We start from the raw sequence: 13,710 nt of genomic DNA on the forward strand, positions 1-13,710 counted from the left end.
GTCCATGCTGTGACGGGGGGAGCAGGGGCAGTGAGAGGGAACCAGAGGTAGGCAGCAATCAGGCTGAGTTTAATGACGGGGAGCTGGGCCAGACCATACACAGACCTCTGCCCATCCCCTTGGCTCATGGCCCCGAGAAGCCAGAAGCAGCCTGGGGGGAGTTGTGGTTCCTCCCCAGGCAGGTAGCCATGGTCCCGTGGACTTTGTGCAAAATACTAAATGCTAATTTGGCATTGAAGGCCAGCTCTGAGCGATCCTTTGTATAGCCAGCCCTGGGGAGGGGAAGGGAAGGCAGGTTAGGAGGCCCCTGGCCGAGGAGAAAAGGGGACGATACGAAGAAAAAGACCCCAGTTTGGGGGATACAGGCACAGGGCAAGTTTCTGAACACTCCTCCAGGGTAGAGGGCTGACATCCAAGCTCTGGAGATCACAGATCCTCGTCTCCAATGCCCTCAAAGGCGAAATTGCCATGGACATCACTGGCACTGGCATCTGTGCTGGGAGTGCCAATCCCCCGCAAGCTCACGGCACTCAGCTTGCTCTGTAATAAAGGCAGGGTCGGGGTCAGAGGGCTCAAGCCTCCCTAAGGTCCCCTACAAACACCAACCTCACCAACCCTCGTGGGAAGCTCACTGAGAGTTTGACCATGGACTCCCGGCTGGCATCAGGTGACTCCTAGGGAGGAGGAGGCAGAGGTGTCAGAGACCTCACTGGGGAGGTGACACAAGGCCTGGGGGCTGGGGGACTGACCAGGGAGTAGTACTTACAAGCAGCGGTGGGGACTTCACTGCTTGCTGGCTGTCTGAGCGTCTCAGGGTGCTCCCCACCCGCCGGCGTAGCATCTGGGGATGGAGACATGAGGTGCTGATAAGGGCTGGCCACTCCCTCTGGAATCCCAATCCCTTCCCCTCCCTCTCAGGAGAGGCGTCACACCTAGGACAAAAGGCAGGGAGAGCACAACTGCTCAGCTGCTTGGTCCCTGCTTGCCGCTTACCTTCCTGATGCTGCCGCCGGATTTCTTCACCATCAGTTCATCTACCATGGACTGCAAGCAGATGCTCATCATGATAGCCTGAGGGCAAGGAGAGAGCTCAGCCTGACTAGAGTGGTCATCCTGAGCCCAGCACCCCTAAGACAAGGGCTCCCACTCACATGGAGTCCTGGAAGCCCTAGACTTGGGTATCTAAGAGAGACGGTGCAATGGGCTCCAGAGGAGGCCTGAGGGTGGGCTCACACCTGGGGGCTGGTGATGGTGACCCACTGTAGCCGGTCCTTGCTCATGAGGTATTCAAAAGCCAGTTCCAGGCGCACCTCACCCCGGCCCCGACCTGGGCTGCTTGTGCCTCCACTGGGCAGTGGCACCTGGGAGAGGAAGGGTAAGAATTAGGCTGAGCTCATTCTGACCGATGTGCCTCTCCCTGACCCACTCCAGCCCATTCCTGAAGCTCAAGGCTTGCCGGGCCTCCATCCCCAAGGTCTCCCCCTCCTACCCCAACTCACAGAGGAGGTGACCCGCCAGCACCGCATGCGGGTGACCCGGAAGGAGCCTTCACGGAGTTGCTGGCCAGGCAGGCGGAGCTGGAGGCTGAGCTCACTGTTGCCTGCGCTCACCACCACCGGACAGTCCTTCTCCGGGAAGTCAGCCACACAGGCATCGAAGCGCAAGTAGCCATAGTGCCGCAGTGTCTGGGCCAGACGCAGGAACTGAAACCCAGTCAGCACGCGGGACGGGTCAGGAGGGGAAGTGGGACAGCCCAGAGGAAGCAACCCCTTGGAGGGAGACAGGGAGGCAGGGCTCACCTCCTTCTTGGAGACCTTCTCTTGCAGTGATTTGAGCTGCCGGTGCTGCTCCTTGGTGACTAGGATCCACCCACGCTCAATGTCTGATACTGTCTACAGCGGAGACAAGGGGTGGGGGGTTCGGGGCTCCCAGTCAGAGATCCAGAGCGTCCAGTTACCTCTGTCCAGCCTGACCCCTAGCCCCACATTTGAGCAAGCTCTTCGCAGTTGAGTCCTTGACCATATCAGCTTACAAAGCAGGGAGAGTAGAGGTTGTGCCATATGCCCTGAGAGTATTCTAGAAACTTCCCCATGAACTGGCAGTAAAGATACGAAAGGAGTTTTCTTGGCAGAGGGACACCAGAGCCATTTTCAGGGGAAGGGTTCTGAGGCAGCTCCAAGCTCACCTGAGCATAAAGCAGGTTCAGGCCAACCCGGTTCTCCATGACATCGTCATCATAGGCAGAGTCCCAATAACTGTGAGGCCAAGGGGTGGAAAGGGGTAATGGGGCTAAGCTGGGGGAAGGCAAGAGGCAGAATGGAAAAGGGGCAAAACCGGAGCAATCTGGAACTATGGGGCTAATGGCGATACAGCTGGAGGAAGCTTGGGAGGCCTGGTAGAAACACCCAGCACTACCCCCTTATCCAGATTATTCTGTCTCAATACGTGGCCCCATAATCCAGTCCAGCACCCTCTCCCTCCTCCAAGCCCAGCCCTGACCTCTTCCTTAGCACAATCTTATACTCTTGACTCCGAAGACTGGCAACAGACACATAAGGCAGCTCAAACTCTTGCAACTTCCGTACAACTGTGGGTTTATAAAAAAAAAAAAAAGAAAGAAAAGAAAAAGAAAATGTCATGAAACTCAGGGGAGGGAAATCAAGAGAGAAGCCCTGGGGAAATGCCACATTCTTGGGGGAGACAGGCAAATTCACTAGTGGAAACAGAGGGAAGCTGTAAAGTCCAGACAAACTCACACGAAAAGCCTCCATCCTCTTTTTCTCGAACTAGAAAGAGACTAAAGTATCCGATCAAGTCATCTGGAAGATCCAGCTTTGCAGCCACAGCCTAGGGATAGGGAAGGAAATACAGCTCATCATGCTGGATGGTTCCAGTCACCCCAAGCCTGGGAACCTGGGGTGCAGGGGGAGGAGGGGCAGTGCAGAACAAGCGCCTCACCTCCAGGACATCCTCAGTCTGATCTGAAGTTAGCACATTGACCAGAACTTTCTGCCCGTTGCTAAGCAGCACTTCCAAGGAGACCTCTTCTGTTGGGACCTGCTGTGTCTCCTGGTTGTGAGCATACACGGGAATGGGAGGCGCCTTGTTAACAACATGCCCAGCGTCCAGCTCTGACCCTTCCCAACTATGTTGTATTGTAGGTCCCTCTGGTGACTTTATTCTCAGCTGTTTAATTATAGACTGGGTTTCCTTGATTTCACTGGTAGAGCAGAAGCCCCATTCCATACAGAAAGGTGCCAGGATGGCTCCTCTGTACCCACCTCATTAAAATGATGTGGCCCTGCAGGAAGGTGCTTCCCTTAAATCTTGGTCCCATCCAAAACCTTACCTGTTGCGCCCGACGCAGGAAACTATTAAAGGTCTCACTGCTCCCAAGCAATGGGTCTTGCCGAACTGTGGGGACAAGAGAATGATGTTCTAATAACTTATGATTCCCTCTTGGATCCCCCCCAGTTCTCTTTTTGGCAGGCCCCCCAGGTCCCCTTTCCTGGGCTGATGGTGGCTTGTCACATCTCCCAACTGGCCTCACCTCACTCACTGTTTGCATAAATTCTTCACCTGCCCCACCCTTGGCTACCATCTAGTTGAGTCCAGTCTATAGAACTAGGGAAAAATAATGTTCATCTAAAGCACATCAGATACAAATTAAGTTCTCCCCGCCGATCGAAACTGCTTTAAGACTAGTTAGTGCTATATTAGTACTTCTCATAGATGTCAGTGCCCAAATTGCTTTGCTGGTACCTAGATATTAGAACATCCTTGCATGCTATTTACTTTTGCTAATTAAATAATAGATAAAACAATAGGCTTCCCAGATCTACAGATTCCTTCAGGACCTTCTATAAAATCAGCTGTTTTAAGTCTCTCTCCATAGTCCTCAACAGAGTCAGCCTAAAGTTCCCTCCAACCACTCACCAGCTTGCATGTACTTCTCTAACTGCTCTCTCCTCTGTTCTACCTCAGCGGGTGTCAGAGAGAAAAGCTTCTTTGGGGGAAATGCAGGAAGCACATTGGCCCCATATTCCTTCCGAAGCTATTTGGAGAAAGAGATACAACTCTTCACATAAACATAGCAAATGAGAAGAGGCAATCCACATTCATAATGTTCTCTAGGGCTCCCCTTCCCTTTCCTTAGTCCCTGCTCCCCTATCTACCCTGGTCATCCAGGAAATCATTCCTTTGGCAGGGGCAGCATCCCAAGGGAGCCATTCCTCTGTCCTAGATATATGTTCTTTCCAATCTTACAGTGTACAAGTCAGTCCCTCCACAGTGTGGGAAGGGTTTGTATAGGGCCAGGGCCTAGGGAGATCCTTGATTATCTAGCAAAGCTGTGTTCATTGAACCCTCACAGGAAGCAAAGGGCTTTGTAAGGAAAGTTTATGTGCACAGTTAAGTAACAGCTAAATATATTCACGAAGTATTTTAGGACTTAAAGGGACTTTGCAGATCAATGACTCCATTTTTCAGTTGTACAAGTTGAGGCCCAAAGAAATCAGGTAACTTGCTCAGGGTTGCAAAACTAGTTATCAGTAAAACCAGGACTCTGTACCGAGTTAAATACAGAGCTCAGAATCTGGTGAGGATAACAGAGAAACATTACATCACAGACACATAAGGATAACTGGAACAGCTACACCCGCTCAGGTGAGTCAAGGAACACAGAAACTGGTGAATGGTTTGTATCAATATGAGCAAGGAAAAGAATTTCAAGTTGCAGCTCAGATGAGAGAAGGAAAGTGCTTTGGCAGCGTAGGGGGTAGGGTTGTCGTTTTCTCCATGCACAGGCACAGGCAGTGTACAGGCTGTGTAAGATGGGGACAGAGGAGAAAGGAGGGAGTATGTGAGTATAGGGAGGAGCAGTTAGTGGCAGACATTAAGCTTCCTGGGAGTTCCCCGGAAATGTCAGACGATAAGATAAAGCACCAAATCCTTCCTTGTGGCAGTGATTAAAGGGGAACTACAGCCTACGGGAAAGCGACGAGGACGGAAATGGAGACACTGATGCCCAGGTGTAGAAAAGGGCTTGAAGCTGCCTCAAGGCAGGGGTGCTAGTCCCACCTGCTCGTGCAGCCCCAGGAGTTGGCTGTAGCGCACCCGACAGTGCAGGACTCCATTCACGTGAATGTTATAGGCCTGAGGACACAAAAGCAGGCAAGCAGTTTAGGGTCGCGGTCTTGTTTAGGGTCGCTCGCCTAGCTCGCCATTTTGGCGGGGCTTGAGAACCCTGGCCGGAAGTTGCCTGCCACAGCTCCGCCTGAGCAACGCGCCGAGATCTTCCAAAGGTGGCCAGTCGATTTTCCCCAGAGCCAGGTCCCAAAGCAGAAGGACCAGTCGGGGTAAACCCGGGCGCTCAGGCTGCAGTCTTCCTCCCCAAGAGGCCAGGGACGCCCACCAGAGTAGCCACGGCCCAGCCGGGGGAGGCGATGCGGCTGAACAAAGGACCTACAGGAGCTGGGGCGACCTTTGGATGAATCTGAGACGTAATATAAGCTCCCAGCGAGGCCGTCGGGACTCGGCGGCCTGTGACCAGGCCCGAAAAGTGGCGGCCAGACTTCGGAGGCCGCTCGGAGAGGGCTCCGGCCCGTTATCCCCGCCCCTGCCCGGCCGGGCTCCGGCCGCTCCTCACCACGTAGGCGGAGCCGCCGCTGTCCCCGCTGCGGGACTCGGTTTCAGGAATGGAAAAGTGCATGTTCCCTGCGGCAGGGCCCGGCCGGGTCCGGACTGTGAGGGCCACAGCGGCTTTGCACGCTCGCCTCCGCTCCTCAGCGCGTCCCCGCAGCCTCGCTCGCCATTTTGCGGGGGACTTGCGATCAGAGATGGGAAGGGCTGGGAACGTCCGCTCTGGGGCGCAGCGCCCCCGGCATCCTGGGAACTGTAGTCTAAAGGGCAAGAGCCGACAGCCGGGATTGGGAGCCCGAAGCTGAGAAGGCCCTTATCGCGACCCGTAGCCAGGGGCAGAGCCCCAGAGCACTTCGGGGCTTGTAGTCCGGTTGGGGCTGCGCGCCGAGGCTGTCGGCCCAGGGGGCGCTGTAGTCCCTGTGACCCAGGCGGGCGGAGCCTAGGACGGAGGATGATGGCTGCCGTGGCCGTGGCTGTTCGCGAGGGTGAGTGAAGGGCCGGGCGCACAAACAGGTACGCGAGCGCACGGGCCCCGGATGGCTACTGATGGGCCCTGAGTAGCTCTGGGCCCCGTCGTTCGGTTGCCGCGCCACGCCGGACTCTGTTCCGCACTGCCTCGGGCGCACTCCTTGCCGCGTAAGGGCTTGTTCCTCCGGGAGGTGTGCGTGCTCCCTCCTTCCCCCGCCCCCCTTCCCTTTGATCCTGCCGCGCACTGCGTACCCCACGCCGATCCCCGGCTCACCTCCCGCCTGGTGGCGGACGCGTGGTCATGCAGACCCAGCAGCTAGCAGCGCCGAGTACGTGTCCCCGCAAACCCTCCCGGAGCCTCTCTGGTTCACTTTGTGCCCTGTTTTCTGATGCAGACTCGGGATCTGGGATGAAGGCGGAGCTTGTTCCTCGGCCTGGGGTAAGTGCGGGTGCCCTCCCTAGCCGCCTGTCAGGCGGTACGCAGGAGGCCGTGTCAACTTCATTCCGCCCCAATCTTCATCCCCGTTTCACTTTATTTCTTGGTAAAGCCAAGAGATTTTACAGAGCTTTTTCAGCCCTAATGCTAATGTGACTGTGACTTGCAGGAGATTCCTGTGGGCTCTAAGCTCGTAACAGGTAGCTGCTGAGACTTAGGAAGGATTAGGAATCCTGTGGGAGACTAGTAAGTATCCAGTAGTGTTTATTCGTTTTTGGAATTGTTGGGGAAGAGCAGTGTTCTATGTCTGTGTCTTAGGCAGGGGGGAGGGAGATGACCCAAGAAGAAAAGCTGCAGCTTCGGAAGGAAAAGAAACAGCAGAAGAAGAAACGGAAGGAGGAAAAGGGGGCAGAACCAGAAACTGGCTCTGCTGTATCTGCAGCCCATTGTCAAGGTGCGGGGGCTTTTTTAAAGGGCCGGGGTGTGGAGCTGGTAAAGGGATGTGGTGGGAGAGAAGAGGGGGAGACAGGACAAAGTTGATTTGAACAAGTGAAAAGGGAAAAAGTTTAGATAAACAGGAAAAGAAGCTTTGGTTGGGGCATAGCTATTACCTACCTGGGGCTTGGGCACCTCTTCCTTCTATCTTTAGCAGGCCCGACCAAAGACCTGCCTGGACTGGACAGTCAGTTGGGCAGTGCCAAGGAGAAAGTTCCAGCAGGTCGGAGTAAGGCTGAACTTCGAGCTGAAAGGCGGGCCAAGCAGGAGGCTGAGCGGGCCCTGAAGCAGGCAAGAAAAGGGGACCAAGGAGGGCCACCTCCTCAGGCCTGCCCCAGCACAGCTGGAGAAATGCCTTCAGGTATCTTCACTTCAAGACCTCTGTTGATTCAAATGCCTATGTTAGCTCAGGCTTCCCCACAGTAAAACAGCTCCCAATTTTCACCTTGGTTCCCAGAGTTCACAATTCTCTCCTTAACCTCATCCTACCCGTTTCTTTTTCTACTCTTTTCTCCTGTTTTTTTCCGTCTCTCTCTCAAATCTTTCTCGATGTCCCTTATGCCCTGAAAGCAGATTTCTCATTATCACTTACAGTGTCTTGAAAACACGATTGTTATCTTCTAGGAGTGAAGCGTCTACCCGAGCATAGTCAGGTTGATAACCCCACGCTTTTGAGAAGGCTTGTTAAAAAACCAGAACGGCAGCAGGTAGGAAGTGGGTTTGGTGTGTGGCCAGAAAGAGCCTAGGGAGATGGAATAGAGGGAGGAAAGGTGCTCGGGGCGAAGTGAGACCCTGGAAAAGGATGGGTATTTGGCTCACCATCTTCTTCCTTCCCAGAATTATCGCACAGTTTTAAACTCTAGGCCCTTGGTCCTGTTCCCCTGTTTTGTCAAGGTTCCTACACGAAAGGATTATGGATCCAAAGTCAGTCTCTTCTCCCACCTACCCCAGTACAGCAGACAAAACTCTCTGACCCAGTTTATGAGGTAGGAGCTTATGAAATTGTCATAATTTTTAAGCATGAGGAGTTTTAGTAATTCTGATTTGAAAGTGACTGGAAACTTGAGGTTGGATCTGTGGAAAGAAGCATGAACACAAGGCAGAACTCTAGAGGAAATGGGGGTGTCTGTGCGAGTGAAGGAGGTTTCTTTTCATCAGGGGCAGGTGGGCGGTAGGTGCTCAAGTTCCCTTGCAAAGTGTGTGACACCGCCATCCCATCAGCATCCCATCCTCTGTGATCCACCCAGCCATGGTGCGACTCGGCCTGCAGTACTCCCAGGGCCTGGTCAGTGGCTCCAATGCCCGGTGCATTGCCCTGCTTCATGCCTTGCAGCAGGTATGTCCCATCTTGTTACCTCTTATGATCCAGCCTCACTTTCCCCAACACTACCCCAGCTTTTCTCACCCAGAGTAATCTCTGGGGGGAAGAAGGAATGACTCTACCCTCAGAAGACTATTCTCAGAGAAGCTTACCCTATCCCCCTTTCAGAGACTTTTGTTAGGGCACATTTTGCTGATCAACTTGTGTACCCTACAGGTGATTCAGGACTACACCACACCTCCCAATGAAGAACTGTCAAGGGACTTAGTGAATAAACTAAAGCCCTACTTCAGGTAAGGATGACCACTGCACATCCACTCCCACCCCACCTTGCTCAGTCCTTTTCTTGGACCCTTTTTCTTGCTCTTCTATCTCTATTTTCATTTTTCTGTTTTCTTTTCAAAAAAATGTTTTTAAATGTGAAAGCTTTGTGAGCTGTGAAGAGTTGCACAGATGCAAGGTGTTGTTGTTGTAGCTTCCTGACTCAGTGCCGTCCCCTGTCCGCGAGCATGTACAACGCCATCAAGTTCCTTAACAAGGAGATCACGGGTGTGAGCAGCTCCAAGCGGGAAGAGGAGGTGATGAGTATGAGGAATGAGCAAGGCATGCACCTGGGGGATAGAGCTGGAAACATGTTCGGGACTCCCAGAGGGGCAACTCTCTGGTCTGCCTGGTCAAGGGTTAAGGAGGTGGTTGGTCTGTCTGACCTTGGCCCCCTTTAGGCCTGTCATTATATGCATATTCAAGCATCCAGCATGATAATCAAAGGGAAAGTTGTGTTCATTTCTTGTTCCATAAGTATCTTGCTCCATTTAGGCCAAGTCAGAACTTCGAGAAGCCATCGATCGATACGTGCGAGAGAAGATTGTGCTTGCAGCTGACGCAATCTCACGCTATGCTTATGAGAAGATCAGTAATGGAGATGTGATCCTGGTATATGGATGGTATGGGCCAGACGCTATGACAGAGAAAATTGGGGAGTGAAGTGATTTGAAGAAGGAACTGCCCCTTTGCCCTTTAGGAATGAGCTGACCATCAGTCAGTGACATTTATAACTGAATCCTCCTCTCCATTCACTCCAGCTCATCTCTGGTATCACGAATTCTTCAGGAGGCTTGGGCTAATGGCCGGCGGTTTCGGGTGGTAGTGGTGGACAGCCGGCCACGGCTGGAGGGAAAGCACACGCTACGTTCTCTGGTCCGTGCTGGGGTCCCTGCCTCCTACCTGCTGATTCCTGCAGCTTCCTATGTGCTCCCAGAGGTGAGGGCAGAGGAAAAGGACTCCAAAGTTGGAGTAAAAGGGTATAGTAGTATAGACATAGTCTGGTCTTCCCAACATTGCAATTGTCTAGAAATACTAGAATTATACAGCTGTGTTTATATTTAGTAGGAGAAGCATCTACAGCATGTTATACAGCATGTCTAGCTATTGCGAGAACCTTATATTAAACTAGTAGCCGCTGAGAGGGAACAGGGCAAAAGAGTTTAGTGTTCCTGTGGGTGGTGCGGTGAGTCAATGGTCAGGTGTTTTCCAAGAGCCTTTATTAAGATTTGTTACCCATTGCCTTAATATTGCTGTCCTCGGTAAGAGTTGGGAAACTTATTCTGCACTGGTCACACATGACATTTTTTTTCCTCCTCTCTACTCTCCAAAATAGGTTTCTAAGGTGCTGTTGGGAGCTCATGCACTCCTGGCCAATGGGTCTGTGATGTCACGGGTAGGGACAGCACAGCTGGCCCTGGTGGCACGGGCCCATAATGTGCCAGTGTTGGTCTGCTGTGAAACATACAAGTTTTGTGAGCGTGTGCAGACTGATGCCTTTGTCTCTAATGAGCTAGGTAAGGAGGCCCAGGAGGGCAGGAGAGAAGGTTCCAGGGACCTGAGAAGATTTGGGAGGGAGAGGGGAGGTTGAAGTACAACTTATTTTTTATTTTTATTTTTTTATAAATTTATTTTATTTATTTATTTTTGGCTGCGTTGGGTCTTCGTTGCTGTGCGCGTGTTTTCTCTAGTTGCGGCGAGTGGGGGTTACTCTTCATTGCGGTGCGCGGGCTTCTCATTGCGGACACGGGCTCTAGGTGTGCGGACTCCAGTAGTTGTGGCTCATGGGCTCTAGAGCGCAGGCGCAGTAGTTGTGGCGCACGGGCTTAGTTGCTCCGCAGCATGTGGGATCTTCCCGGACCAGGGCTCGAACCCGTGTCCCCTGCATTGGCAGGTGGATTCTTAACCACTGTGCCACAAGGGAAGCCCACAGCTTATTTTTTAAAAGTACGTAAAAGGGTACACCTCCCATTGCAGATGACCCTGACGATCTGCTGTGTGAGCGAGGAGAACGTGTGGCCCTGGCTGACTGGCAGAACCACTCGTCCCTACGGTTGTTGAATCTGGTCTATGATGTGACCCCCCCAGAACTGGTGGATCTGGTGATCACGGAGCTGGGCATGATCCCTTGCAGTTCTGTACCTGTTGTGCTGCGAGTCAAGAGTAGTGACCAGTGAGTGGGGGAACGCAGGGTCAATAAATGACATACTCCCTACACTTAGCAACTCTGCTGCCTTTTATCTCTTTTAGCATCGCCACCGCTTAGGTTAGGAGTCCAGACTCTCCAGCCCCTCTTAGCACCTGCTACCAACCTCCATGCCAGTGCTTTGGGGCCAAAGTGAAGGTCAGTATGGAGACCAAAAACTATCCAAGTCATCAACCATTTATTGAGCATCTATGTGCCATACACTGAGCTAGATATGAGGAAAAGTATAATAAGGACAAATAAGAGTCCTATCCTTAGTATTTTAGTGTTATTATTACATTAATATTTAAGTTAAACCAATATGTTGATATTTATATTAAATAGTTACACATTAATATATTAGTATTTTGTATCTTTAGTATTGAGTGTTTACTGTGTGTCATAAACTGTTGTAGTCCCTTTCTTATCCATTTAGGAAGATTAATACCACTCTATGAAGTGTGATTTTATAGATGAGAAAACTGGGGCACAGAGAGGTTAAGTTACTTGCCCAAGGTAACACTAACTAAACCGGCATGTGATCTCAGGCATTCTGGATCTAGAGACTGTGCCCGTAATTTTTATGCTATCTGCCATTAAGGAGTACTCATCATGATGGAGGAAGACAGATGATATCTACAGTATGAGATACATTCTACTAGTAGTATGAACAGAGTTCACTGGAAGCAACCCAGGATGTTGCCAGGAGATCTAGTGAGGTTGGAGAAGACTTCACAGGTAACATCTGACCTAGTCTTGAAGGATAAGAAGTTTCCCAGTTGGAAAAGAATGAGAACGCAGATCAACAGAGGAAATAACTTAAACAGACTACAGAATAGGCTTTAAAGTGACTGGCCAATTCCAAAGTGCCAAGTAGTGTGGTAAAGCTAGAACCGCGGCTTATGTGGACAATTAGTGATACAGCTGCTAACGTAGGTTGGATTGGGTCCAGGTTGTGAGAGTCTAACCATTGTGGTTAGCCTAAAAAAAATGTTAGAGTATCCATTTTGTGTGTGTGTGTTTGTTTTATTGAAAAATTTCAAGCAGCATAGAAGTACAGTGAACTATACAAAGAATCCCCATCACCAAATGTAGTAATTACCAAGATTTGCCACATACGCTTTTTGTTTCCCTTTTTTTCCTTGCTGAAGTTGTATTAGAGCAAATCCCAGTCATTATATCGTTTTACTCCTCCAAACGTCAGTATGTCTCTAAAAAATATGGAAGCTTACCACGTCATTACACTTATTAAACTCTTCCTTATTGTCCAATCCATAATCAAATTTCCTTGATTGTCTCAAAAGCAGGTTTTTACTGTTGAATCAGGATCCAAACAAATCCATATATTACATGTCGTTATTTTGTCTTAAATTTTTTGTAATCAAAAGCAGTCTCTCCAACCCCCCTTCTTTTCTCATGACATAGACTTGTGCCAGGAACCAGGTTGAGTATGTTTCATACTGCCTTGCCATCAGGTTGGTTGGTCCATTTTCAGTGATGAATGGGTCCAGGTGTTTTAAAGTTTCCCAACAAACTTTCATTTAGTGGTTTCATCCACTTTTATTGTTGCCTGAATTATTTCATTAGAGGATGCAACATGGTAAATTTTTTTTTCCTAATTACATCATTCCATACGTACTAGCTGATAATCTTCTATAAAGAACTCCCTCTCATCAGTTACTATTCTGAATTACAATTCATACTGGAAGGCAAGATAAATGTTTAATTCTTTCCTTTTAATTGCCAGTTTTCAGGATTGATCACTGGTTACTTCCAGTGGCATACAATGAGAAGTTGTTGAATTTTTGCCTTTCTCTGTATAAAGATCATGATGAATTCATGTTTTTTTACATATTGAGCATACCACTCAATCATCAAAATTAAGCAGAGGTTCAACAGGGTCAGCTCTGTGCTTTAGAAAGGTAGCTGGTAGAGATTAGAGGCAGGGAACCAGATCAATTAAAAAAAGATTGCCTATCAATCAAAATCACAAATGCACCTAAACTTTGGTCCAGCAGTTCTGCTTCTAGGAACTTATGCTAGCCATGTAGTTGCACATTTGAAGTAGCTTAGAGTTATTTATAGCAGCATTGTTTATAATAGCAGAAGACTGGAAACCACCTGGATATCCATTAATAATAACAAGGGCTAATCATACTACATTCATATAATTACTAAGCAATCATAACAGAATAAGGAAGGTTTTTATATAGAGAAATGGAATAGTCTCCAAGGTACACTCAAAAGAAGTAAGGTGCAGGACAGTGTGTGTAATTGCTGTTTGAATTAAAAAGGGGAAAGACTCCCTGGCTGGGGAACTAGATCCTACATGCGCAGCATGGCCAAAAGGTTAAAAAAAAAAGGGGGGGTGGAGATATATATGTATTTGCATGTGTATAAATACAGAAAGTATCTTGGACCTGTAACAAGAAAACTGCCTGGGTGGATGTGGTCTGGGAGGCTGGACACAGAGGTGAAAGGTACTCTTCACTTTATACCCTATGTATCTTTTGAATTTTCAGCCATGTGAATGTCTTATCCCCCAAATAAATACAACTATTAGTATAAAAAAGATTTTGCTTTAGTTGAAGTCAAAGATAGTCTAATCTGAGGCAACAGGAATGGAGAAGAGTCAGATTTGTTCATTACAGAAATAAATGCTTGAAAAAAATTTTTAATAGAAAAATAAATAAATGCTTGAAGTTGTCAAGTTGAGAGCTGTCCATTGGACAAGCATTGTAGATACTCCGTATTAGAGGAACTGCAGCCTCGACTGCACCTGATTTTGCACTCTCACAAAGGAGTCAGTCCTAAGCCACGGCGCAGCCTTAGCTTGTCTTTAGG

At 49.7% G+C, this 13,710-nt stretch overlaps 2 protein-coding genes across 7 annotated transcripts; one reads left to right on the plus strand and one right to left on the minus strand.

The window, feature by feature from the left end:
* Positions 1–48: 48 nt before the first annotated feature.
* On the minus strand, positions 49–5,900 carry SNX17 (sorting nexin 17). The gene is made up of 15 exons (XM_059893373.1): positions 5,648–5,900; positions 5,080–5,154; positions 3,937–4,054; positions 3,350–3,414; positions 2,959–3,069; positions 2,757–2,847; positions 2,500–2,587; positions 2,186–2,255; positions 1,800–1,892; positions 1,500–1,703; positions 1,236–1,361; positions 994–1,071; positions 767–841; positions 633–674; positions 49–540 (listed from the first exon to the last, which is right to left on the minus strand). The coding sequence occupies exons 1-15, from the start codon at positions 5,708–5,710 to the stop codon at positions 427–429; spliced, it is 1,413 nt and encodes a 470-aa protein (XP_059749356.1). The 5' UTR covers positions 5,711–5,900; the 3' UTR covers positions 49–426.
* Positions 5,901–6,056: 156 nt separating this feature from the next.
* EIF2B4 (eukaryotic translation initiation factor 2B subunit delta) lies at positions 6,057–10,898 on the plus strand. Of its 6 annotated transcripts, none has more exons than XM_059893370.1 (13): positions 6,057–6,125; positions 6,504–6,547; positions 6,863–6,998; positions 7,194–7,400; positions 7,664–7,746; positions 7,934–8,025; positions 8,261–8,375; positions 8,577–8,653; positions 8,836–8,938; positions 9,177–9,304; positions 9,443–9,620; positions 10,018–10,198; positions 10,659–10,898. In XM_059893370.1, exons 1-13 carry the CDS (start codon positions 6,092–6,094, stop codon positions 10,856–10,858), a joined length of 1,578 nt encoding a protein of 525 aa, XP_059749353.1. In that variant the 5' UTR covers positions 6,057–6,091; the 3' UTR covers positions 10,859–10,898. The 6 variants fall into 6 exon arrangements, with proteins under 6 accessions (XP_059749353.1, XP_059749354.1, XP_059749352.1 ...); XM_059893371.1 differs by having other exon boundaries at positions 7,197–7,400; XM_059893369.1 differs by lacking the exon at positions 6,057–6,125 and adding an exon at positions 6,135–6,153.
* The last annotated feature ends 2,812 nt before the right edge of the window (positions 10,899–13,710 follow it).

Source organism: Balaenoptera ricei, chromosome 13 (genome assembly GCF_028023285.1).
Source record: "Balaenoptera ricei isolate mBalRic1 chromosome 13, mBalRic1.hap2, whole genome shotgun sequence".
Taxonomy (NCBI): domain Eukaryota; kingdom Metazoa; phylum Chordata; class Mammalia; order Artiodactyla; family Balaenopteridae; genus Balaenoptera; species Balaenoptera ricei.

What these genes read in the sequence shown, in the direction of transcription:
- SNX17 (XM_059893373.1), bottom strand. Translation starts at nt 5,710, where the DNA reads ATGCACTTTTCCATTCCTGAAACCGAGTCCCGCAGCGGGGACAGCGGC. An exon ending in AAGATTGTGCTAAGGAAGAG is followed by an intron (nt 2,256 to 2,499) that starts GTCAGGGCTGGG and finishes TTGGCCTCACAG; the next exon opens with TTATTGGGACTCTGCCTATG. An exon ending in TGAAGTCCCCACCGCTGCTT is followed by an intron (nt 675 to 766) that starts GTAAGTACTACT and finishes CCTCCTCCCTAG; the next exon opens with GAGTCACCTGATGCCAGCCG.
- EIF2B4 (XM_059893367.1), top strand. Translation starts at nt 6,410, where the DNA reads ATGCAGACCCAGCAGCTAGCAGCGCCGAGTACGTGTCCCCGCAAACCC. An exon ending in ATCTGCAGCCCATTGTCAAG is followed by an intron (nt 6,999 to 7,193) that starts GTGCGGGGGCTT and finishes TTCTATCTTTAG; the next exon opens with CAGGCCCGACCAAAGACCTG. An exon ending in TGCTTCATGCCTTGCAGCAG is followed by an intron (nt 8,376 to 8,576) that starts GTATGTCCCATC and finishes TGTACCCTACAG; the next exon opens with GTGATTCAGGACTACACCAC.